Below are 25,204 nucleotides of genomic sequence, written 5' to 3' on the forward strand. Positions count from 1 at the left end.
TGCTTGTACTGTCTACACAGGATTCTCTTTAACACTTCAACCACTGTAATGCAGCAACCACACTTGCAGCTCTGGTGAAATGCAACACTGCCAGTCAGTCATGCAACAGCAGATCTCTGTGTCACCCTGAGAACCTGGATGGCGCTTTAGCTCAGGGATAAGGTCTACATGTACGCCCTGTTGCATGGCTATATAGTGCAACATGCAACAGGCTTCAGTAACCGTACACAGTATTTAGGGGAGTACAGGAGCACCCACCACCCTGTATTGTCGAGACATCTAAAGCTCAGCTTGTGTATAATAAAAGAACACTCAATGGTGGCTTGTGTATGAGTGTGCACTGGTATTTTTTTTTTTTTAGGCTTTGTGATTGGACGTCAGTTTGGAGTGAGGACACACAAAGAAAACATACCCGTCATCACCTTAAACAAAGACGTGATATTTCTTGTAAATGTGGGTGACTTCAGAATACTGTAGACATTCTACACGTCTGCATTTAGTGTTAGTGTTAACACTGTGTATTGTTATGAGAAGATACGTTTGTGATGCCGTTCCCTAAATGCATATGTAAACCCAGTGTACAATTACCTAGTAGCCACATGCCACTATAATTTCCAGTAACAAATTGCGTGCAACAGCGGACTGTCAGAAAATGTAACTATTTTGTGTGCACCCCGGAAATCCAGCACACACATCCATGAAGTAGCCCGTCACCTTGCAGACAGTTTGCATGATGATGAAGTGTCAGCAGTGCATGTTGCGGAAATGGTGTTTCCAGTGGCAGGGTAGCTGAGATAGCCACATGGGTGCAACCAATGACACTCAATAACTGAGGGAAATGTACAATGACACCTGTACCTGTCTGACCGAGACTGTGGGATATCATTAAATTGATGCATTGGGCAGATACTCTCTGAGTATCTGTAGCAAATACCATATTTGGCGTGCCTGTGAGGTGCCCACCAGGTTCAGAATGATCCTCAAGAAAGATGAAAGGCCAGGTAATTGAGTACAGCCAGTATCTGACATGTGATAGTGTCATTCCTTCCTTAACTTGCTATCTCACAGACCCATGCTGGCACACACACTATGCGGCAACCTCATTCGTTCTTTAACACACAAAAAATCTTCCTAATCACATAATCATTGTTTTAATACTTAAGTCAACGACTCACTCTTTCACTCACTCTTTTAAAAAATACTTTCTCTTCACTAAGTTAGTGTCTTCTGAAGCGATTCTATGCTCTAGTAACTCATCGACCTAAAAGGTAACAAGAACAACTCTTTGCCCCATCAGCACCAAATGAAGACAGCCAATGGGAGGGCAGGGGCGGGTCTATTCCTGCCCAATGAGACTTGAACTTACCTGCCAAGACTCCAGCCACGTAGATGATGCCGATCCTTAGTGCGCCGTGGACCATCTCCAGGGGAATGCCAACCAGGAGCTGCAGCACTATGTTCAGTCCAAGGTGTTCGATCCTAGGATCAAAATTAGCATGTTCACATTAATCTTTGAGGGTGGTGTGATTTGCAGGTCTCTGACAGAGGCACGGAAGGCACGGCTCAGCAGGAAAATCATTTTCGAAATTGCAAAATCAGCTCACTAAAAAGCGCCCTGAAACAGCAAAGATCTTAGTGCAGCCAAGCTCCCTATGTTGCACCCTTACCTCGTCTCCATTCCATGTTCTAACCTTTACTTTACCTCCATGGCCTTGTTATTCACCTTTACCTTTCAGCCTACACTGTTTGCACCACTACCTCGTTTGCAATTAAATGAACTATTTAAACACATGGGTAAGCGCTAGGATTATGGTCAGTGTAAGGGGAGGAATAAGGGTAAAGTTAAGGATAAAGATTAAGGACCTGATTTATGCTTAAGTGGCACAGCGCAGTGCTGCTCCAAAAATAGCAGTGCTGCGACACTTTTAAAATGCAGGGATGCGCCATATTTACAGGAACACAGCGCACTTCTGCGTTTCCGCCTGCGCCGGCACTGAATTAAGCTGCCTGCGCCAACGCAGGCATTCTTGCACCATAGTGCAAGGGTGTCTGCATTGAGGGGATAGAGTGTTTATGTGCAGGACGGTGTCACTTCTGAGTGTTTATGTGCAGGACAGTGTCCCTTCCTGCACATACACAATCTATAATGGCAGTTTGGCACTTCTATGTGTGCTGCGAAACGCAGCACACATAGAAGTATCAAAGCATCATTTTTGAATGATTGTTTAATTCGAATGATTGTTTATGTGCAGGAAGGGACACCTTCCTGCACATAAACAAGCATCCATGGCATTCAGTTTTTGGCACGCCACAGATTTACGATTTCTCGTAAATCTGGGGCAGCGTCAAAAGCAATGGGTGTTACAGTGGAACGCCCATTGTAACACCCATTGCACAACCCTCTGATGCAGAAAACTGCGTTAGAGGGGCCCATATTTATAAGGAGGCGTAACCCCAGAAAAAGAGGCGTTACGCCCTCTTGTAAATATGGAACAGTGGTTAGCGCCACTGGAGCGTCACGAAAAGTGACGCTCTGGTGTCCCTAGGGGCTCTCAAATATGCCCCTAATGGTTTAAGAATAACGATTAGGGGTAGAATAGGGTGGAGGGTGCATTTAGAGAAGATTTAGAATAAGGTTAATGGTTAGGGTCATGGAAACTGGATGACGCAAAGGCATCACTAAAAATGGTTTCACAGTAGTGCTCATTTTCATAGTAAGGAATGCATGTCAAGGTAGCGGTATATGTGGTGATTTTGATAAGGTAAGGGAAGGCCAAATAGTAGCTGACAAGGTAGTGACATAGATTTCTACCAATAAACAACAAACAGTGGTTTTCAGTTAGTTAACCTGGAGATGATGTAGAAACTAGATCATGCCTGGATTGTGAATATTTTCAAGAATTTGGAACAAGCATGAACATGAAATATCCATGCTAAATGGTAAGGACAAAGGCCCCAGCTAGATGTACCAGTTTGTCCTTTCCACCATTTTTAGGTTGAGCGTGCAGGCGCTCTGATGTGTTGTAATCTATCTGTGGGCATTTAACCACACCGACCGCATGCCTGTCAATATCACTCGTTCATGGGCTTGCCTTTCAAAAATCCTTTGTTATCATTGGTAAATGATTTACGTTTGTCCCTCCTTGGGGCAGTTTTGTTACCGTCTTGGCCATTGACCCTGTTACCTGGATAATTGCATGACTGCTGATATGTTTGTCTGCCAGCTAACTTGTTTTTCCTTTTGTGTCTCTCCTCATGGCGGACGTGGCACTTTGAATAGGCTCGCTTATGTCAGCTGTTTTACTTTTCATTTTCAATTTATGTGCCAAGAAAAGTCCAGTTAGGAATTTACAACTTTAACAGCTCTAACTCAAGCAAACGCGAGAAACCTTGCATTGCAAATGCTTGTTTTTTTTGCCTACAGAAAATATCCTTGATTCTTTACTGTTTGGCTAGGTTTGATGGACTCCCAATTTGTAGGACACCCATAAAATGCAGATCAAATGCTCTGTAAGTCAACGGCTTGGCACCCTTTGGATGAGGGAGACCAGAAACTGGTTTTCTTAACCCAAAGTCTTGAGTGGTATCCCTATTGCACTCTTTGTGTTTTCCTGGATACGTGCCTCCTCATTGCATTTAATATATTCATCTATTCATACAAATATTTCTAATTTATAAACACGGGTTCCATTTAGTATTAATTGCACCTTTACCATAGAATGTTTTGCTTCATTATAGGTTAAACAGTGCACAATTGCTCATATATTGTGTATCCGTGTGATTATGTGTACCAGATTTTAGTAAATGTTCAAAGGAATTCATACAAATTTTATATCACCATCTAATGCTAAACTACCACCTATACTGAACTACCATCCAGACCGAAGGTCCTACAGTACTCTACCATTCATACCAAACTACCATATATGGTTATGTTCCCACTTAATAAACTAACACCCTCTCTAAAATACCAACCGTACTAAACTGCTGACCTTTATAATGTACATTCATTGGAAAGTACCCATACATACTAAATCACCACCCATACTAAACCTCTACACATATTTAGCACACACACTAATATTCCACCCATATTGACCTAAACTTGAACAACCATTCTGAACTAACCACTAAACTACATTGCCATCAACTAAACATTTACTCATACTAAGCACCCAACAGTGCTAAACAACTACGCAGAGTTGACTAACACAGATCCTTAAATAACCTTACACTAAGCAACCATCTAAACTAATTGAGGGCCTTCACTATGTACTAACCGTACAAAAGTGCCTTACATACTAATAACTATTAAACTAAAATTGCAAACTTTACTCCACACTTAACTATCACTCAAAACTAATCCATCGCCATACTAAACTATCTCCAACACTTAAACAGAATCCACACGGTTATGCCATGAATGAAACAACAATCCATATAAAACTGTCACTGCACTAATGACAACCTCTACTGAGCTACCACCCATACCCACGTTCCTATATTAAAAGTGTGAGACTATGAGGGACAAAAACAACAACCTAAAGTGAGGGTGGGACAATGATATAGAGTAAAAGAAGAGTCACAGAGGATAGAACAGTGAAAGGGGCAGAGGAGGGAAAGGGCCGGAGCGGGCTGGAGGAAGGAAGATGATATAAAAGAGACGCAGCAAAAGGATGCTAGGAGAATTAGGTCAGCTGAGAGATGAAGTGGTGGCAAAAAATGTACATCTTAAGGACTAACTACGGGGGATAAAGAACTTGCAATTGTGAGACTGAGATGGAGCAGATGGAGCCATGGAAAACTGTAAGCACCCGCAAAATGTGTTTGCATTAAAAGGCTCTTTTCAAATAAATAGGAGAACACAGTAGGGAGGTAAGTTTCAGAAAATAGCAATAGAAACTTGGCAACTTTGGTGCCGTTTGGCAAATCTCCACAACACTTTCCAAATATTTTCTCTTTTTTGCCTTTTTTCTGCATGGAAAGTTTCGAGGTGATCTGTCAAGAGGCCCCCAAGAAAAAGAGGGGTACCAAAACTCAAAATTCCCATGCATTTTCCATTGATTCTTTTAAGAAGCACTATCACAAGAACTGCAGCACTGAATTACACCAACTTTGGTAGGAAGCTAGATCTTTGTCCAGAAAGTGTGCTTTTTGTGATTTGGTGTAAATCTGTCCAATAGTTTCTGAGAAATTAGGAGTCAAAGATATTGTATATCTGAATGGTTGAGCTCACGAGTCTCGTAAGAGTACCTCGGAAGCACAAATTAAAAAATGGAGCCATCTGATTGATCAGATGGCTGGCTGTTGAGGGATCAGAAACGAAAGGGCTGCCATTACTGTATGTTGTAAATGAATGCTAGTTTTGAGAGAATGAAGTGAAAAAGCTATGTAAGTGGACAGGAAACATGCATCCCGTCCCCATAGTAATTGAGAGACTATTTATAAGGCATAAGTACTTTCTCTTCACTAAATTAGTGTCTTCTGAAGCGGTTCTATGCTCTAGTACCTCATCGACCTAAAAGGTAACAAGAACAACTCTTTGCCCCATCAGCACCAAATGAAGACAGCCAATGGGAGGGCAGGGGCGGGTCTATTACTGCCCAATGAAACTTGAACTTACCTGCCAAGACTCCAGCCACGTAGGTTTGATGGACTCCCAATTTGTAGGACACCCATAAAATGCAGATCAAATGCTCTGTAAGTCAACGGCTTGGCACCCTTTGGATGAGGGAGACCAGAAACTGGTTTTCTTAACCCAAAGTCTTGAGTGGTATCCCTATTGCACTCTTTGTGTTTTCCTGGATACGTGCCTCCTCATTGCATTTAATATATTCATCTATTCATACAAATATTTCTAATTTATAAACATGTGTTCCATTTAGTATTAATTGCACCTTTACCATAGAATGTTTTGCTTCATTATAGGTTAAACAGTGCACAACTGCTCATATATCGTGTATCCGTGTGATTATGTGTACCAGATTTTAGTAAATGTTCAAAGGAATTCATACAAATTTTATATCACCATCTCATGCTAAACTACCACCTATACTGAACTACCATCCAGACCGAAGGTCCTACAGTACTCTACCATTCATACCAAACTACCATATATGGTTATGTTCCCACTTAATAAACTAGCACCCTCTCTAAAATACCAACCGTACTAAACTGCTGACCTTTATAATGTACATTCATTGGAAAGTACCCATACATACTAAATCACCACCCATACTAAACCTCTACACATAATTAGCACACACACTAATATTCCACCCATATTGACCTAAACTTGAACAACCATTCTGAACTAACCACTAAACTACATTGCCATCAACTAAACATTTGCTCATACTAAGCACCCAACAGTGCTAAACAACTACGCACAGTTGACTAACACAGATCCTTAAATAACCTTACACTAAGCAACCATCTAAACTAATCGAGGGCCTTCACTATGTACTACCCGTACAAAAGTGCCTTACATACTAATAACTATTAAACTAAAATTGCAAACTTTACTCCACACTTAACTATCACTCAAAACTAATCCATCGCCATACTAAACTATCACCAACACTTAAACAGAATCCACACTGTTATGCCATGAATGAAACAACAATCCATATAAAACTGTCACTGTACTAATGACAACCTCTACTGAGCTACCACCCATACCCACGTTCCTATATTAAAAGTGTGAGACTATGAGGGACAAAAACAACAACCTAAAGTGAGGGTGGGACAATGATATAGAGTAAAAGAAGAGTCACAGAGGATAGAACAGTGAAAGGGGCAGAGGAGGGAAAGGGCCGGAGCGGGCTGGAGGAAGGAGGATGATATTAAAGAGACGCAGCAAAAGGATGCTAGGAGAATTAGGTCAGCTGAGAGATGAAGTGGTGGCAAAAAAGATACATCTTAAGGACTAACTACGGGGGATAAAGAACTTGCAATTTTTGTGAGACTGAGATGGAGCAGATGGAGCCATGGAAAACTGTAAGCACCCGCAAAATGTGTTTGCATTAAAAGGCTCTTTTCAAATAAATAGGAGAACACAGTAGGGAGGTAAGTTTCAGAAAATAGCAATAGAAACTTGGCAACTTTGGTGCCGTTTGGCAAATCTCCACAACACTTTCCAAATATTTTCTCTTTTTTGCCTTTTTTCTGCATGGAAAGTTTCGAGGTGATCTGTCAAGAGGCCCCCAAGAAAAAGAGGGGTACCAAAGCTTAAAATTCCCATGCATTTTCCATTGATTCTTCTAAGAAGCACTATCACAAGAACTGCAGCACTGAATTTCACCAACTTTGGTAGGAAGCTAGATCTTTATCCAGAAAGTGTGCTTTTTGTGATTTGGTGTAAATCTGTCCAATAGTTTCTGAGAAATTAGGAGTCAAAGATATTGTATATCTGAATGGTTGAGCTCACGAATCTTGCAAGAGTACCTCGGAAGCACAAATTAAAAAATGGAGCCATCTGATTGATCAGATGGCTGGCTGTTGGGGGATCAGAAACGAAAGGGCTGCCATTACTGTATGTTGTAAATGAATGCTAGTTTTGAGAGAATTAAGTGAAAAAGCTATGTAAGTGGACAGGAAACATGCATCCCGTCCCCATAGTAATTGAGAGAATATTTATAAGGCATAAGTAGGTTGATGTAGCAAACTAAATTCTTTAGAAAAAAAAGTTGCATTTCCACAGGACTCTAGAAGGATTGTGCAACATAGGAAAGGGTAGGTAGTCTCTCTCCACACTGTATTATGCATACCTGACAACCTAGGAGTGAGTCTGAGCTGACAGGTCAGACCCTGATCATACCCTACCGCAAGTAGATATAAAGAAATCAAGGTTTTTCCTCAACATTCCTTGAAGAAACCTTAGATCCGCCTCTATTCATCTAATCCGCATCTCTATAAAAACCTCTTAGTAGATTTGATTTCAATATGTGAGCAGACAGCTTGAGCAATAATAAAGCAACCAAAGTCCTGGAAAATCTAGACTCAATTATCTTGGGCCCAACCCACAGAATGGAACACACATTGAACCTAGTATTTTCTCATGGACTGTTCTCATCATTAGACCATTCCTTGGTTATGTTCACAGCAGTGATTATCTGCATATACCAAAAGATACCCAAGCCTCCCCCTGCAACAGCCAGAGAAAGGTTCCTACATCCCGATTCCTACAGATCCTCAACAAAACCCAACCCCTGCTCGTCTCAATGGATGACGTCGACCCAGGCTCCCTCCACAACAACTTCCCTGTCAGGATTCAGAGAAACTCAATACATGGCACGTATTAAACTGAAAAAAACAAATCAGATAGTAAATTCTCCAACAAGTAAATGGACACTAGTCTGTCCAACCTAAAAAAAGAAAAAGCCGCAAGCTCAAATGGCAGCAGGAGATAACAAAAGACCCTTCATAGACAAAGAAAACTGCAGTGAGCACATGAGACTCTATCACAAGGCCATCCAGTCCTACTATGCGAACTGTATCGTCCAAACTGTAAACCAAACTAAAGAACTATTCAAAATTTACCAGCAAATGTCTGACCCAGAAGTACTGAGAAGATTCCAACTGAATCTAACCAATTATGTGAAGACCTATTGACCTTTTTAGAGAATAAAATTTAAAAGATTTGATCCAACATCCAGGAAAATCAGGATACCACCTTCTGTCCTACGAGAGTCCTATTTGTCCATCACGTTTTTAACCTTCTTTACCCCAGGTCTTGGCCATGTTATCAAAGCAGCAAGCTAAAGGCCTCAAACCTCACAGAAGATCAGGTGTCCGTACTAGGTCTCCACAGCTTTTTAATCATATATGCCTCTGTCTAAAGAGAACCCACTGAACTAAAGCAAGCAATAAACCTCCAACTACTGAAGAAACAACCTGCAGACCCACTGGAGTTATCAAACTACAGACTCATCTTGAACTTCACAAGACAGCGTCAAGTAATATCAAACAGAACAACCTGCTACATGACATATATTTGGATAATTAGATTTCAGGCCTAGAAAGGACCCAAAACCTGCTAAATCGGACATCGGGGACGATCTTTTGTCAGCCCTTGACAAAGGGCAGTGTGAAATTCTCATCCTTTGACACATTAGCAGCCTACAACACAGCAGAGCACAAGGTCTTGTTCCATGAATTAAAAAACTGGACCAGGATAAACAGAACAGCATTTAAGTGATGTATTTTCTTTGTCTCAGCTCAATGCCAACAAACAGAAATGTGATTCTCCTTCTCAAATCCTAAACCCATCAGCTGTGGAGTCTCCTAAGGATCATGTTTATTCCCAGATCTGAGACCCCTAGCTCAGATGATCACCAAATACCAATTTCAGTTCCAAATGTCCATGACATTCACATCCACTTCCAACTAGGCGAACCATGTCACCAAAGGAGAAACAAGACACAATGCCTAAAACGCATTTACCCCTGGATGAAGGCCAGCACCCATCACCTAAATGGTTCCAAAATAAAAATCCTCATAACTGGCAGGAGCACAATAAGCAACATTCCATTTGAATGGACAAGGGAGCTACTTGCCCTCCCCCCAGCTTCCAATCAATTTGCAGAAACATCAAGATCTGTTTTGACAAAGATCTTTCTTTCAAACATTAGATTGCTACAAATGCCAAAAGTAACAGCAAACATCTCATGATGATCAGAAAGGTCACCTCCCATCTCCAACAATGACACCGAACTTAACATATCAGGGCACTGCTTCTCTCACCTCTGGACTACTCCAACCCACAGACTACAAAGGAGCACTCATAAAGGAGTTACAAAACTGCAGAGGATACAAAATCAAGCAGCTAGAACCTGCTGCAGCCTAAAGAAATTAAAGTACATCACGCCACTGAAAATTCTTCACTGGCTCCGGGTGAAACTCCTTTACATGGTGTTCAAACATCTGAAGCGATCAGGCTCAAATTACTGACAAAACCTAACGTCATCCTCCATGCCAAATTGGGATGAAGAAATACAAACTTGATTGTTCAACACAGTCTCACACAAAAATCCTATTGTGGGTACCTAGGGCCAGATGTAGGAAGGCTTTTGCGCCTCGCAAATGGCGAAAAACGCCGTTTGCGAGGCGCAAAAGCCCTTACGCGATGCAGAATCACATTTTGCAAGTCGTTACCGACTCGCAAAATGTGATTCCGACTCGCAAATAGGAAGGGGTGTTCCCTTCCTATTTGCGACCGCATCGCGATGTAGAGTTAATTTGTGACCGCGAAAGCGGTCGCAAATCAACTCGCAGTTACCATCCACTTGAAGTGGATGGTAACTCATTTGCAAACGGGAAGGGTTCCCCATGGGACCCCTTCCCCTTTGTGAATGCAAAAAAAAATAAAAAATTCAGAGCAGGCAGTGGTCCTTTGGACCACTGCCTGATCTGAAAAAAAACGAAACTAAAAGGTTTCGGTAATTTTTCTTTTTGCAGCTCGTTTTCCTTTAAGGAAAACGGGCTGCAAAGAGAAAAAAAAAACTGCTTTATTGAAAAGCAGTCACGGACATGGTGGTCTGCTGTCTCCAGCAGGCCACCATCCCCGTGAGTGCCTAGACTCGCTATGGGGTCGCAAACTGCGACCCACCTCATAAATATTCATGAGGTGGGTCTTTGCGACCCCATAGCGAGTCGCAGAAGGTGTCTGAGACACCTTTCTGCATAACCTTTTGCGAGGTGCAAATTGCGAGTCGCTAGTACTCGCAATTTGCACCTCGCAAAATGTTTTCTTCCTACATCTGGCCCCTAGTGCTTGATTCGTAAAATATTGAATGCTGGTGCCCAAAGCTCTGCTCAGAAGCCAGCGGCTGGTGCTATTGAGTGCCAGCATGCTGAATACTGAGGCTGCGCACACTCTATCGACCTCAGGCCTCTTTAATCCACTATAAGAACCCTCTTCCCCTTTATATGACTATTGCTGGTTCCTGTTTTCTTCTTTGGTGATGGTTTTAGTGTCTTTCTCTTCTTCCTTCCTTCTCCTGTGTTCTACCCTCTCTCTTGCTCTTCGGAAATGTTTGATGTTGGCAAATAAGTGCTGGTTGTCAAATCTGAGTGCCAGGACAACCACCGACTCAAAGTAAGCACTGGTGGTAACACAATTAGCACCTGTAGCGCTCACTAAGCCCAGGCCCAAGACACCAACTGACCCTGGAGTACTTCAAGAGAACCCTGAGAACCCGGGTCTCAAAGAGCGCCCAGCTGTTAGTCACCCAGAGACATCCTTCCCGGGTCTCAAAGAGCGCCCAGCTGTTAGTCACCCAGAGACATCCTTCCCTCTAACGAAAGGAAAGGGGCCGGCCCCGTTATCACATTCCTCTGCGTCAGTAGATACTGTACACTCGCAACATCCTCCGCAGCCAGCAGTCACAACCCACCAGCTGAGAACTCAAGAGGAACCCTTCTAGTGTGTGCGTTTTCGCTACTAAGTGGCGGCATGTCACAATTTACAAAGCAATAAAAAAATATATTCATCAGTTCCTGGAGGAACCACCTCCAACAACCCTCTCTTTCCATAAAGTATTTCAGGAGGCGTGTGGGTCTTAAATTACATTTGAGATTCCCACAGCAGAGTGAGTGATTGCTTCCATTTCTCTCGCTGAACCAGTGAGGTTGTTGCGTACTGTGGCTTTCCATGCAGCAGTCAGTTATAGAATGCCAACAGCATTTAGATAAAAGACTTATGAACACTAGGAAGGCCTCCTCTGATTCAGTGGGCTCTTTGAGTTAACTGGCTGCGGGGCAGGGCTCCCGCTGTGTTACTGCGGTCATTTTTCGATGCTTTTTGCAGAATAATGGCAGGCTGTGGAACGATTATGATTCCCTGGTGGGAAACAAACGTGATATCTTTCCCCGGGGGAAATAACGACCCAGAAGAGCGCGGCCACATTACGAGCAGGCCGGCAAATGATCAGTCATGGCGTGACGATGCACAGCACAGACGTAGGCCGGTGTGTTTTGAGTCAAAACATGCAATTTTTTTCATCAGCTCAGTTTACAAACATATCTGCCCCCTTCTCTTCCTCATTGCAGCTATAACTACCTAGAGGTGAGCCTGCCTCCGTAGGCCGAGAACTCGGCGCCACTGTTTGCTTGCACCCTCGTGTTGTCATCAAGGATGTCATTTAAGAGGTTGCAGTGATGTTACCAATGATTGCATAGAACATGTCATAAATGATGTAATATGTGAGGTAATTAGTGCGTGGCAAGGGCGTGAATTATAGTCACTTTAGTGTACAAGTTATAGTTACTTGAAATAACTATAACGGGTGAATTTCAATGGTTTTGTTCATTTAAAATGGTATGTTTTAACTAACTTTTTCAGCTAACTATACCATCCCCTTAACCTTTGCTTTTGTCAATTAATTTCTAAGCTTTTATTTTTTTTTAAAGTAAGACATAATTACAATTCCTAACTATAACGTAAATTTAACCAATGTCTTTCTCAATGAAGTTCTATTTTTTTTTAAATCACAAAGTAAGGTGTCCGTTGTCTGCAACCAGACCCTGCTCCCAACCATCGCCTCCTTCCCCCCGGGCCTCGGCACCTTACCCTCTCTGCCTTTGGACATGTGCAGCATGGGATTGGGCACAGGGCCTGGCCAGTGGCTACACCATGCGTCAAACATCTACCCCCTCAGGGTGCACCCCATACTCACAGTGCGCATGCATGAGGTTGGGAGCTGATGAAATATTAATGTGATAATAAATAATTTAATATGATAAAAACAATATAATCGTGTAAATAGTGTCATTTATAGTAAAGCAGACTGACTGACTTTGTCAAAAGGTTAGAACACCAAAATGTAAAAAGAGGGTCCATGGGCTTTATCAAGGAATCCGCACATCAACATATATAAAGTAAACCTATTGTTTATAGTGAAAAAAACATCAATAATGATAATCAAATGTATAGTAACAGTGATTGTCATTCATTTTTTAAATAAAACTTTATTTTTAAAAAATCAACATGTCTTCTTTCTTGTAACATATTTCAGGCCACAAAGTGCAATTATAGGACCCGCTACTAGGTGACCCTCTACTCCCGCTGGAGAGCACAGAGCTCCAGCTTAGAGTGCCCTGAAAAATAATGTAAGCTCTCCTGAGGTGATGGACTCAGTTACTAAGGAGACTTACATGTTTAATGTTGCTGGGGGCTGATGCCTTCCCTGCAGTCCCTAACAACATTAAAAACAATAGTTGGTGGTGTCCTGCCCTCTTGAGGGGCATAATTAAAAAGCTCTAACAGGGGAATTATCTGGAGCAGTGAATAATAAATGAACAACTGCTGCTCATTTATCACTCATTACTTCCTTTTTATATATATAGTTTTGGGTGTCCACCCAGGGCACCTACATCGTTTTGGAAAGTTGGGAGCTGTGGGGGAGCCCCAAGGCTCCTGTGGACCATGCCGGCTCGCCCAGGTGTCATCTTTCGTGAGTACGGAGAGGAACTGATTTTTCTTTTTTTTTTTCTAGCACTGAGTTCCCCAGGGGCCTCAACGAGGTTTGAGGACAGGTGGGTCGTGTACCCCCCCATTACATAAATACTGGCCTCAGGTGATGGGTTCCCCAGGGCCTCTTGAAGGCTTGGGGAGGGTAACCACACCTCCAAGAAATAATACTGCACTGGCCCAACCCTGGAGCTTCATTTAAAAAAAAGGTGAAAGATTGCTTTATTTTTTGTTTTAAATCGGCTTCGAGGATCCACAGATCTGCTGGGGATCTTCTGCAGATCCACAACTCCTATTAAAAAGATGCATTTTTTTGGCCCACCTACCTGGCCTAAAGGTGCAGGGTATCCCTACCCTGTCTCCCTGTATTTTTATTGTAATCTGTCTATGACAGGGGACTGAGACCCTGAGTCCTAAAATGGCGGTTGCCACATCTTTGTTGATGTGGTGGCAGCCTATCAAATCTTATCTCAAGAACTGTTGGCTCTGCAGATCCTACACGGGGTGATAGATTCATACATTTTGAGACAAATTCTCAAACACTACTAAGCGAATTTCCACCAAATTACAAAACACACGCTATCTGGACTAAGATCTAGAGTTCTGACAAATTTGGTGTAATTCCATTCAGCTGTTTTGGCAATAGCTGTGTCTAATTTCCATATGGAAAAGTGGATGGGGAAAACGTGTTTAGAGACCCCCTTTTTTCTCAGCTCCTGCTTGATGGATCACACTGAAACTTTCCAGGTAGAAGCGGAGGTGTATGAACCTTTTTTAAAGCTTTGTTAAGATTGATTCAACAAACAGTATCAAACTTATTATCAAACCAAAAAATCATTGACCTATGGAAATGTGGTCCTAACTATAATGACCCAGTGATAGAGACAGAGATAGAGAGATAGAGAGAAATAGAGTGAGCAAGAGTGTGTGTGTCTACATAGTTTTGTCAGCGAGAAAAGAATGAATACCCCAGTTTTCATGTTGGAAGCTCCTGTAGATCCAGCACTACATTAGGCCCACTGGGAAGAAGAGGCAGTAGGAGGAGATGTACTTAATGGAAAGTGTAAACTGGCAATACTTAAGTGCTGTTTAAGGGCAGAGGGCTAGGAGGTCTTCAAGGAGCGTTCCCTTCTGCTGATCAAAATAGAAGAGGAAGAAGAAGTGGGACTAGAAGGATTTGAGACTGCAATGAAAAAAGTGGATTCAAACAATAATGAGAAAATAAACAAGGTTGTGGGCAGACTCCCATTTCTGGGGTGGGGACAGTGTCCTGGTGAATCAATCGACAATTATATAATGAACTTGCAAGCACTAGCTTCTTATAAAATTACATATCTTTCCATGACAAGAAAGAGATCAAATGCTCCAGAAAAGCAACTACCTGGAGTTACAAGAGAAGTTCCTATTGACTAAGAATTTAACTTTAGATAAGGCTATAAAAATGCTCTACCATTTGAAGCTAGTGATGAGGGTATAAAAGAGTTAGTGCTAGTATGAACAGGTTAAAGGAATAGTCACAAATTCAGTCATGTAGCAAAGACTAATAACCAGTCAATACAGATCAATAGAGATGATGAGAGGCCTAAGAACAATAGAGTGGTGGGAAGAGAGTGTACTTCTATAGGTGCGGTGTCAAGGGTCATTTTGCAACTGACAGAACATGTCCAGATTTGGGGCAGATTTGCAGGTAATGCAAGGGAAAGTGCCATTATGCCAGAGATTGTAAAAGCTAGGCCAATAAAGAGGAATCTTCAGAAAAGTTCATATTTGCCATATTAGATGTGGGGGAATTCTGCAATTATGGTTGTTCTGAACCATGAAAATGTGGTGAGGTTAATGTAAGCATGATGACAGATTCAGGTGCAAGATTTAACTTCATACATGATAATCAATTGAACAAATTTCACAATCAGACATTATTCCCACCATATATCTGGTGAAAGTGGTATGGAGACAAACTTATTGAGGTACTTGGTTATTTTAATTCATCACTGAAATTGAAGGGTAAGAGGGTTTTCATCAAAGTATATTTGGTGAAATAAAGGTTACACTTGTGAGGTTGGCCCCAACACAAGGAGTTAATGATTCCCTTAGCTCTTAATCATACTGTTCAGGTGTTAGTTAATAATGACTGAAGAGTGGGAGGAAGCAAATTGTGGACTATACTAAAGGGAGGTGACAAGTCCCAAAGTAGACAAGTTCAGAAATGTGGCTTTGTCTATGAGGGCAGACTTAATAAAGGAGTTAAACAAGTTATGTGAGGATGTGGTAGTAGAAGAGATATAATTCTCAAGTGGTTGTTCCCTCTTGTTCTAGCCCGAAAAGTAAATGGACAAATTAGACTGCGTACAGTTGTGCAACTTAAATTGGTGTATTGTGAACACTGAGGAAATGCTATTGACATACAAGGGTGCTACAGTATTTGTTACTGTTGGCTTACTGCTGTCATACCACCAGTTGGCTTTACATAAAGACTCAAAAGCATTGGCTTAATTCATCACACTAAAAGAAGCTTCTAAAGATTGACAAATGCCTTTCACTTTAGTGTCCACTTCTGCTGTTTTTAAGAGGGTCATGAATCATTTGTAAAAACTTCACTTACTTCTAAGACAATTTTTGGAAATGGCCCCTTTCTGCAGGGTTATCCTCAAGCTTTTTTCCTTTCTCCTCCTACTTTTCTGACCTCTATTTGTGGCTTTAGGACTCTGGGCACTTTATCACTGCTAATAGTGCTAAAATGCATGTGCTCTCTCCCCTGTTAGGCTTATTTAATTTACCTGTAAATCCATTGTAAAGTGGTATACCATGTACCCGGAGCCTGTAAATTAAATCCTACTAGGGGGACTGCAGCACAGATTGTACTACCCACAGAAGTAGTCTTTCAAACTCATCTCAGGCCTGCCAATGCAGTGCCTGTGTACGCAATTTACTGCCACTGACTTGGCAAGTCAAACCACTTGCCAAGGCCTATACTCCCTTTCTACTACATCTACATCACCGCTAATGTAGGCCCCAGATAGCCCTATGGGCAGGGTGCTCTGTATGTAAAAGGTAGGTCATATGTCTTTATGTGTTCCCTGCCCTAATAGTGCCAAACAGCCTAGTTAGTTTATCACTACAGTGAGTGTTGCTTCTCTCATAGGATTGCATTGGAAGTGCCCTGACATATACCTAAGTGGTATCTTCTGATCTATAAGGAGTTTGTGGATTTTACATTACCATTTTAGAAATGACACTTTTAAAAAGTGAGCATTTCTCTGTGCTTATAACTCTAGTGCTTTGTAGCCTGACTCCAATCCACATCTGGGGCAGAGTGACAGCTCTACTGGGTACATACTTTCTATGCAGTCATCACACAGGAGGGGCTGGATGTGACAGAAGAGGCATCTGCATACTGCTAGTCTTCCTGGGCTGGGGAGAGGGTCGTTCATACCTTACATGTGAATAGGATGTGTCCTGTCCTCACACAATGGACTGATTACCCCCTGCTGATATCTGGAGACAGGGCTGGATTGAAAGGGTGTTGTGCTTCACTTGAAAGGACTCTTTTGAAGTTTTCCCCTTAAGAAAGGCATTTTTGAGTATAAGTAGAGAGGCTGTTGGCCCCTGATTTGAAGAGAACTTTGGAACTGAGACCGAACCTCTGTCAGAAGGACTGCTGGACTACACAAAGGACTCATCTGGACTTCTCTTCTTTTGTTGCCCTGCTGCCTGGTGTCTACTGGGTGGCCTAAATGACTCATCTGGATTGCTTCCCTGTATGTTGTCCTGCTGTCAGCTGCCTTACTGATTCTGGCTGCACTAGGCCCTGTGGGACTGCCAGGAGAAACTGCCAAATAGCCACCTGCTACATTGTGTTGGCCTGCATAGCCCCTTACTTGTCCACCAAGTGCCTCCCAATGAGCTAATCATAGGTGTAGCACTGCTTTCTTCTCCTTGGTTCATTCAGCAGAGTGCATGAAGAGCGCTCTCCTCATTTTTCTCTGAACGCGTGAAGAGCGCTCTTTTCTCCCCCTGGACTGCCTCACATTTGTGCGGGGGAGTGCTGAAAACGGGCTTGACCCCCTTTATAGCTTATTGCCTGGGCAACACCCACACATTGTCTTCCCCATGGAACACCCTGGGCATATGTCTCCATCACTATCTGACTGCCCCGCCGTGAGAACCTCCTTCAGAGGGGCCCCGTCAGCTGGCCAGTCAGTAGTTAGCAGCGCCCCACATCAAGGGTTCCCCAGGGCAGCCCTTTCCTTCGAGCCTCCGTGTTGCAGGATGCCAGTGGAGCTGAAACAGTCTCCCCTGCCCCAGCCTAACAGGCTTGAGTCCTGAACCGGGGCTAGGGGACGGCGTGACGTATCTGCAACACTCCGCTACTGTGGAGGGGAACTCCGATGCCAGGAGCACCTAGAAGCAGGTGATGCGGGCTCTTGGCTCTCCATGAATCCCCTGATGCTCGCGGCGGTTACTGCCCTAAGCCCTGGACGTGGGGTTGGTAAAGTGCGTTGGGGGAAGGGGTGACCTGCAGGCAAGGACCCAAGGGGGTCTACTGCAGCAGCATTCCCCTGCGGTGGTCAAGTTTGGCAGGCCTATGACCTTGCGGGCAGCCGTACACTTGTTTTGTTATTGTCCTCATTCCACCAGACCTTGTGGATCTCCGGGGAGCATTGTGGGGCGAAACTCCAGAGGAGCCAGAGTTTCGCCCCGCACAATATGAGAGACCTCCCGGGAATATTTACTCAGTAAATAATATTAGGCGTGCAGGGGTCCTGGCGCCCCACAGTGGTATTGGTGATTTATGTGCTATTATCCTGACCTATGTATTCTACTGGGGTGCTTCTCCTCATGCGGCTCATACCTCAGGGGTGTATTGATGTTGGGTTGTATCTCATGGTGAACCTTACCTTGTCAAGGTAATGAGTACTCTGTCAGGGATTGTATAAGATGCACAGTATTGCTGACTCATGTATCTGTATTCTACAACCTGTACATTTTCCTGCCCTGATGTCCTAATAGGTCATGTTGCCCTGCATATTCAGGATAACAAACTGTTATCTCACGAACTGCATAGTATGTGCAGGATTTATGGCCCATATTAGTTAGTTTATGTTTTTATGACGTGCAACGTAGAAATATTTCTTGTATTGCACTCATTGTGATGTTTGACAATTGCCTAGTTGGCAAGGTAATCACTGTTAGGTTTGGTCAATGAACAATATATATATTTTTTTATAACGTTGTATGGAGTCTCTTTTGTGGTGTATTTTATGTGTCACCGGTGTTTTGCACAAATGCTTTACACATGACCTCTGGGGATAAGCCTGACTGCTCTGTGCCAAGCTACCGGGGGGTGAGCACAGGTTATCCTTGGCATGTAACTTACTCGCCCCGACTACAGTTGTGGGTTCTGCCTGGCTCAGGTGCATACCCTCGCCGACTAGAAACCCCATTTCTAACAACGATATCCTGGTATTTAGTAATAGTAAGAAAGAAGAAGATGTTACCCCAAATGAAGTATTGATCATATTGGAAAACAGCGTCCTACTGTGATGCTGTCACATTTACTAATGCAAACAATGGCAAAGGCAATACATCTTACTTTAATAAGTGTGTCTTTTTTCAAAAACACATACAACAAAAAATTTTATTTTAAAAGTAAAAATATTAATAAAGCAAAAAAAAGGAAATGAAAGTAGAGATTTACCTGTTGGGTAACAACCTCACTCCAGGTCATTAAGGACATTTTTCATCTAGAAATCACTTAATTCAGGTGCATTAGTCTAATTAATTCAATGAAGTAAAACGTGAGTACAACAGATAGGATGCATCAGACTATCACACAAAGGTTCAGGACCCAAAACCTGGACGATTATGACCAGCAAGAAAGTGGCCACCTTGTTGGCTTGCCAGTCCGGTCACTGAAGACCAGTGGCTAAAGTGGGCTGATCCACTGCTGTATCCAGTAGTGGGTGGAAGCAAATGTTAATGACAACCTAGCAAACCAATGACCAGACAAATGAATAAAATGGGCTGACCCAAAACCCCTTATTTAAGTATGCATGCAGGTCTGTATGTATGTAGTTATGTATTCAGGATCTGTTTAATACATTAGACTGGTGACAAAATGAAGTTGCTGTTGGGTCAGACCAATTAGGTATTTATCAAATTCCCATTTTCAATCTTTGCAGGTACGCTGTTCACCAGACTCCACACTGTGTCTGTTTGCCTGCCCTCTGAGGAGGATGTAACAGGCCACGGGGCTCTGGCTCAGAAAACATTTTCTCGTCAGCAAGGACTTAGGGCCAGATGTAGCAAGAAGGCAAATTGCAAGTCGCAATTTGCTATGCAGAACGGTGTCTCAGACACCGTCTGCGAGTCGCTATGAGGTCGCAAAAACCCACCTCATTAATATTAATGAGGTGGGTCGCAATTTGTGACCCCATAGCGATTCAGGGCACTCACGGACATGGAGGCCTGCTGGGAACAGCAGACTTCCATGTCCGTGACTGCTTTTAAATAAAGCAGTTTTTTTTTTTTCAAAGTGCGACCCGTTTTCCTTAAAGGAAAACGAGCTGCACTTTGAAAAATAAACCGAAACCTTTTGTTTCGGTATTTTTCAGGGCAGGTAGTGGTCCATTGGACCACTGCCTGCTCTGAAAAATTATTTTTTAGGCCAGACACAAAGGGGAAGGGGTCCCATGGGTTACCATCCACTTCAAGTGGATGGTCGGTCGCAAATGGAATTGCATACCAGTGCGACTCGCAAATAGGAAGGGAACACCCCTTCCTATTTGCGACTCGGAAATGCATTTTGCGAGTCGGTTCCGACTCGCAAAATGCATTTCTACATACCAGATGGGCTTTAGCGACTCGCAAACGGCGTTTTTTGCCGTTTGCGAGTCGCTAAAGCTTTCCTACATCTGGCCCTTAGTCCCCACATATGAAAAGACACTTAAATGACAACCCAAAACATAGAGAAACCATTCCTCTCACTAATGAAACGTATCTCCTAAAATAGCTTCAAAGTCACATGTATTATTGTGTGTTTCCACCTCAGGTATCTTTTGACCCAGGTCCAAGGCAATGGCGGCAGCATTCAGTAATGAAGTCCACCCTTGCCCAAACCATAAGATGTCGTCAAATAGCAAATTGCACCAAATATTTTGCAGTCTGTCAGCCTCATGATGATTTTTTGATGCCTGCATTCTAGCAGAGGAAGGTGACACAGAAATGCATTCTCAGTAGACCTGCATTGTTAAAGCACTGTGTGGGAGCACAAGTTATATGTACTTTGGTAGACAAATGCAAACCGATTTCCATGGTTAGGAGATCTTCGGAGCAAAACTATTTTGTTTTTAACCACTGTTTTTTGGATTGACAAAGCCTGGATTCTTCCCCAAGTTTTGCAAAAACTGAAAGGGTGACCGCTTGATTTACAGTGTGGCCAATCTAGTAGTATAATTACTTATGAAAGGGTAAGCAAAGATGGTGTCATACAAACTTCATTTGCTATGCAGTTAGGGTTTGGGCTTATGTTGCCCATGAAGAAACAGTGCTGTAGTAATATTTGGTAAAAATGCATGCGTCATGCCTGACCGAGGCTCTGAGGTAGAATCATCATTGTACTAATGTGCCAATCAAGCTTTCAGAAGTTTAAGAATTCTGGAGTTGAGTTCACAAGCACCCAATCACCTTTTCTGCAAACCTTCCCTTGTATTCCGAGGACCTAATCTGCATGTTTTCTCTATTTTACTGTAATTTGATAACTTCAATAAATCCTTTCCCTTGCTATCTATGGAGAATGATCATACCTCCTTCCTGAGGATTAAACACATTTAAGTAGGGAGCCAGACCCATAGCACATTTTCATAATATCCACATTAGTAATGTACCAAAAAAGGTTCAAAATGGATCGCACTAATATAGGCAGTGAATATCTTGAAAATCTGTTCTGGCCCTCTTGGACATATGTTGGCCATCCCCAGATGAAGCTGCTTAAAAGTGTCTTGACATAGTAAACTATTCTGTCCCTATAGTAGTTTTGTCGCTCTTCTCTGTTTTATCAGGATTGTATTATGGTGGAGACCGTTGTAGAGTCAGTTCCACTTTATGTTTAAGATTTGCAGTGAAACACATCCTCTCCTCCCTTTTTGCAAGCAGTCCTTTTTGAAGTGGTGCCTGTAGAGAAGGTCACTTTCAGGCACTTGCCTATCAATTATTTTATTCTTTGTTTAATAGCTTTACATAGCACTATCAACGCCATCTCACAGTCTCTGTCCCAACAATAAGCTTTATCCCACCTATCAATTAAACATTCAAATAACCTTTGTTCAAGGTATGTTGTGCAAGGCTATTGACTCTCATTTATTTATACGAGGACATTTATATTGCACTCAAAACCGCTTGACACCCATGTCAAAGTACTTGGGGGAAGGGTTGGATGGTCTAGGTCGAGGTACCAGGGCACATAATTTGGTTAGTGAAGAATGAAAACCTATCTTCCTATGAAACCTATCTTCGTATCTGATTTAGGCTTGGATGGTAATCGAAAACTCTCCAGTTTCTAAAGGAAAATGCTGAACCTGGAGGAGAAGCTGTCACCTAAATTTCCTCCACCATACTAGCTACGGTGTGGAGGCTAATTAACAGATGGCTTCTTCAAAAGATGTAGCATTAGCATTCCTTGCATACACTGAGAATTATCCATTCCTGGCCAGTTCTTTTCCCATGACCACCCAACTCAAAGTCACTGGCTAGTTTAGTGGGATAAATGCAGCCAATTAACTTTCCACTGCATTTAGGATTTTCATCAACTAGCTGGAGGATTTTTCTTTCCCACCGTACAGGCAGCACAGGGTGTGCTGGACCCGAAAACACTCAGTAACAAGCAAGCTTTCAGTCCTTTCCTGACCCTCAGAAAGACTTTGACTATTTGACACCAGTAGTTTCAGAGAGTAGAGGCTTGGGAGTGTCGGATCTCCCCTCAATGTACATGTATGTGGTAAAGCCTCCAGCATTTTTAGGTGTGGCTTGGCTGTACAGCAGTCTGCAATACCTATTGTTATCATTCGTTTAAAAAAGAACATAAAGTGGACTTTGGCTCCACCCAGATGAGTATTTCTCTATCCCCTAATGGTATTAGTAGTTTAGTGTAGGTTTCCCCATTACAGGAAGTGATTCTATTGGAATGCTGAATTGAGTATTTCACTTCGGAAAAATGCCCCTAATCCTCACAATGTTACATGCATTTTGTACAGAAAGCATCCGTTTCTGACCCCCTCCCACCCCCATACCCCAAGCACTAAAGCCAATAGGTCTGGGCTGTAATGTGTTAAACAGTATTTATCCTTACAAAGCATTTGTAAATGTCTGAGTTTACATGCATCAGCAATTTAAAGCCAGACCCAATGCCAATTCTTTTTTTTCTTTCTTTTTTTTTAGGTATTTTACATTGTGCTGATCGAACGTGAAGAAGCAGCCCATATGCCAAGCATCCTGATTATAAACCGTTCTAATTATGATCTTGGTGCACATTCTCTTTCAGGTGCTAACTGTCTACATTGCTTTATGTGCCCACGGGGTTTTCAGCAGGCTTGAAATTCTGATCTGTGCGTCATGGAATATGCACAGTTTCTTCAATTCGCAGACTGCAAAGCATCGTAATGCGTTCCATTATGCCTATTTGATTGGAATTATGGATTATTTCCAGCAAGATTTTCGTCAGGTTTTTCGACATTGAAATCTCTGCGCAAATAGAAATGGTATACACTGGGGCCCGATCACAAGTGGAAGTTTTAGTTTCAGCCCTGATAAATGACGATACTACGGCGCACCTTGCTTAGCTGGCGCGATAAACAACACTTATGAATTTACGAGGCATCACATGCGGATCGCAGTGTTTAGCGCCCCAAATCCACATGGTTTGCTAAATACAGCCAGTATGTGCTCCCCTGTTATATTTGTGCACGTTTGACCTGCTTACATTTAATGAAGGCTATGTTATTTAATGCATCCGATAAATACTGGATGCGTTAAATACCTTCAAACTCGTAATTCCCACCTTGCACAAACAGGGGTTAATCGATGGAAGCGAATATTACGAGCAACTCGTACTCAGGCCCACAGTTGGGGACTGCACAGTTTATTAGCGCTTGGGCAAATTCCGCCCAAATAGGGCGTTTACACTTAAAAAGGAATTAGCACCAAGGTTGTAAATAGGCTTTACATGGTATAATAGCACAGAGGCTACCAGAACAATGACTGGTCGAGTTAATTTCCAAAAGGCATACGTTATGAATCAATGCACAATGCAGTAACACATTAATTTCACCTACCTCCGAGAAAAACATGCTGACTTTCTTTACAAGCAGTGGCGGCTCCTCCGTAGAAGCATCGCCCCTTCCCCCCACACACTCCTTCAGAAAGAGTGAAAAATAAAATGGTAATAAACGATTTTATTACCGTTTTATTTTTCACTGTGGGGGCAGGGCCAGTGCGTCATTGCTGCTGGTTGGCAGCAGTGGGGAGTGGCCACTTCAGTTTGAAGTGCGCATGCAGGTTGGCCAGCTATCTTACTACGGTCAGACTGACACGCGGAATTCAAACCTCTATGTCTTAAACAGCTGGGCAGGAGAACATGCACAGGCCTCCAGTGCCTTTAGGAGCGCTGAGGCAGCCTGCTCCAGCCAATCCAGATGTTTCACCCATGCTGCTTAACACTGTTAGCATGAGAGCAGCATCTGGATTGGATAAGGTAGTTTGCCTTGTGATGTCACCTAACGCTCAGTCTGGGGCCAAGGACCTGAGAGCATGGAGGTTGTGCTGCAGGATAAGGTAAGTGAAACATATATTTTTTTCTTAGATGTTTATTTTAATGTATGTTTTATGTTGTAATGTTTATAGCTCCTGCAGTTTTTTTAATGTCACCAACCGCCACTATTTACAAGTATAGTTTTATTCAAATTCTTTCATATGCACCTATTTTTAAACATTCATCAAACGCTAATACGTGTAGGACCGTTCAAACAGGACGCAGAATGCAAAGTTGGCCATGTCCAGATCCGTCAGTGTACTCACCCCGCATGCATGAGCGCGTAGCTGACATATCTCCACACCTGTGCCCGCAGCTGCGGGTGGTAAACCAGAGGGTTCTTCAGATATAAGGGATGGGTGACTTGCAGCACAAACCGGTCGAGCACCAGCCCATAGTAAACAAAGAAGGCAACCTGAAAAACAGGTGAAGGCGCTGACCATTAATAAGATATGCGGCACACAATTACTTGTTTTAAAAACAGGCTTATTGCCACAAGCTTGTCATTTTGAAGCAATGTTAAGCACAGTTGCTATTATTTAAACTCAAATGTACTTGTTTTATCGAAATGAATACACTGGAAAAACTGCACTTAATAATTTGATCATGCAAGCTGGCGGACGCACACAAACGCGTGCATGCATGCATACACACACATACAAGCACACACACACTTCAGAGGCGTGAACTGAACCCACTGAGGTATGTAACCGAACGTCTTAACTGGTTTCTAAAGAGCACACTAGAGGCATGGGTCTTCTGAGATTCAATGAATACGGTTCAACGGTTGTGCTTCTTCATGCCTAGAGTGTAAATGATCTTACAAAAAGCTGGAAAGCACTGGTATTGTGCAGGATAGATGGCTGAAAATATGTGGTAGAGTTCACTAAATTATGCTACAAGGAAAGGCAGAGTAGACAGACTCTACT

At 42.6% G+C, this 25,204-nt stretch overlaps 1 protein-coding gene across 8 annotated transcripts in view; it reads right to left on the reverse strand.

The window, feature by feature from the left end:
- RHBDL3 (rhomboid like 3) overlaps window positions 1-25,204 on the reverse strand; it is a 541,614-nt gene that overhangs the window by 87,145 nt on the left and 429,265 nt on the right. For all 8 annotated transcript variants that reach the window (XM_069199957.1, XM_069199951.1, XM_069199956.1 and 5 more), the window contains 2 exons: window positions 24,542-24,690; window positions 1,367-1,479 (listed from right to left, as the gene is read on the reverse strand). In XM_069199957.1, coding sequence (XP_069056058.1) covers window positions 1,367-1,479; window positions 24,542-24,690 — 262 coding nt within the window. The remainder of the gene's footprint in view (window positions 1-1,366; window positions 1,480-24,541; window positions 24,691-25,204) is intronic.

The sequence above is a fragment of the Pleurodeles waltl genome, chromosome 7 (assembly GCF_031143425.1).
Source record: "Pleurodeles waltl isolate 20211129_DDA chromosome 7, aPleWal1.hap1.20221129, whole genome shotgun sequence".
NCBI classification, from domain to species: Eukaryota; Metazoa; Chordata; class Amphibia; order Caudata; family Salamandridae; genus Pleurodeles; species Pleurodeles waltl.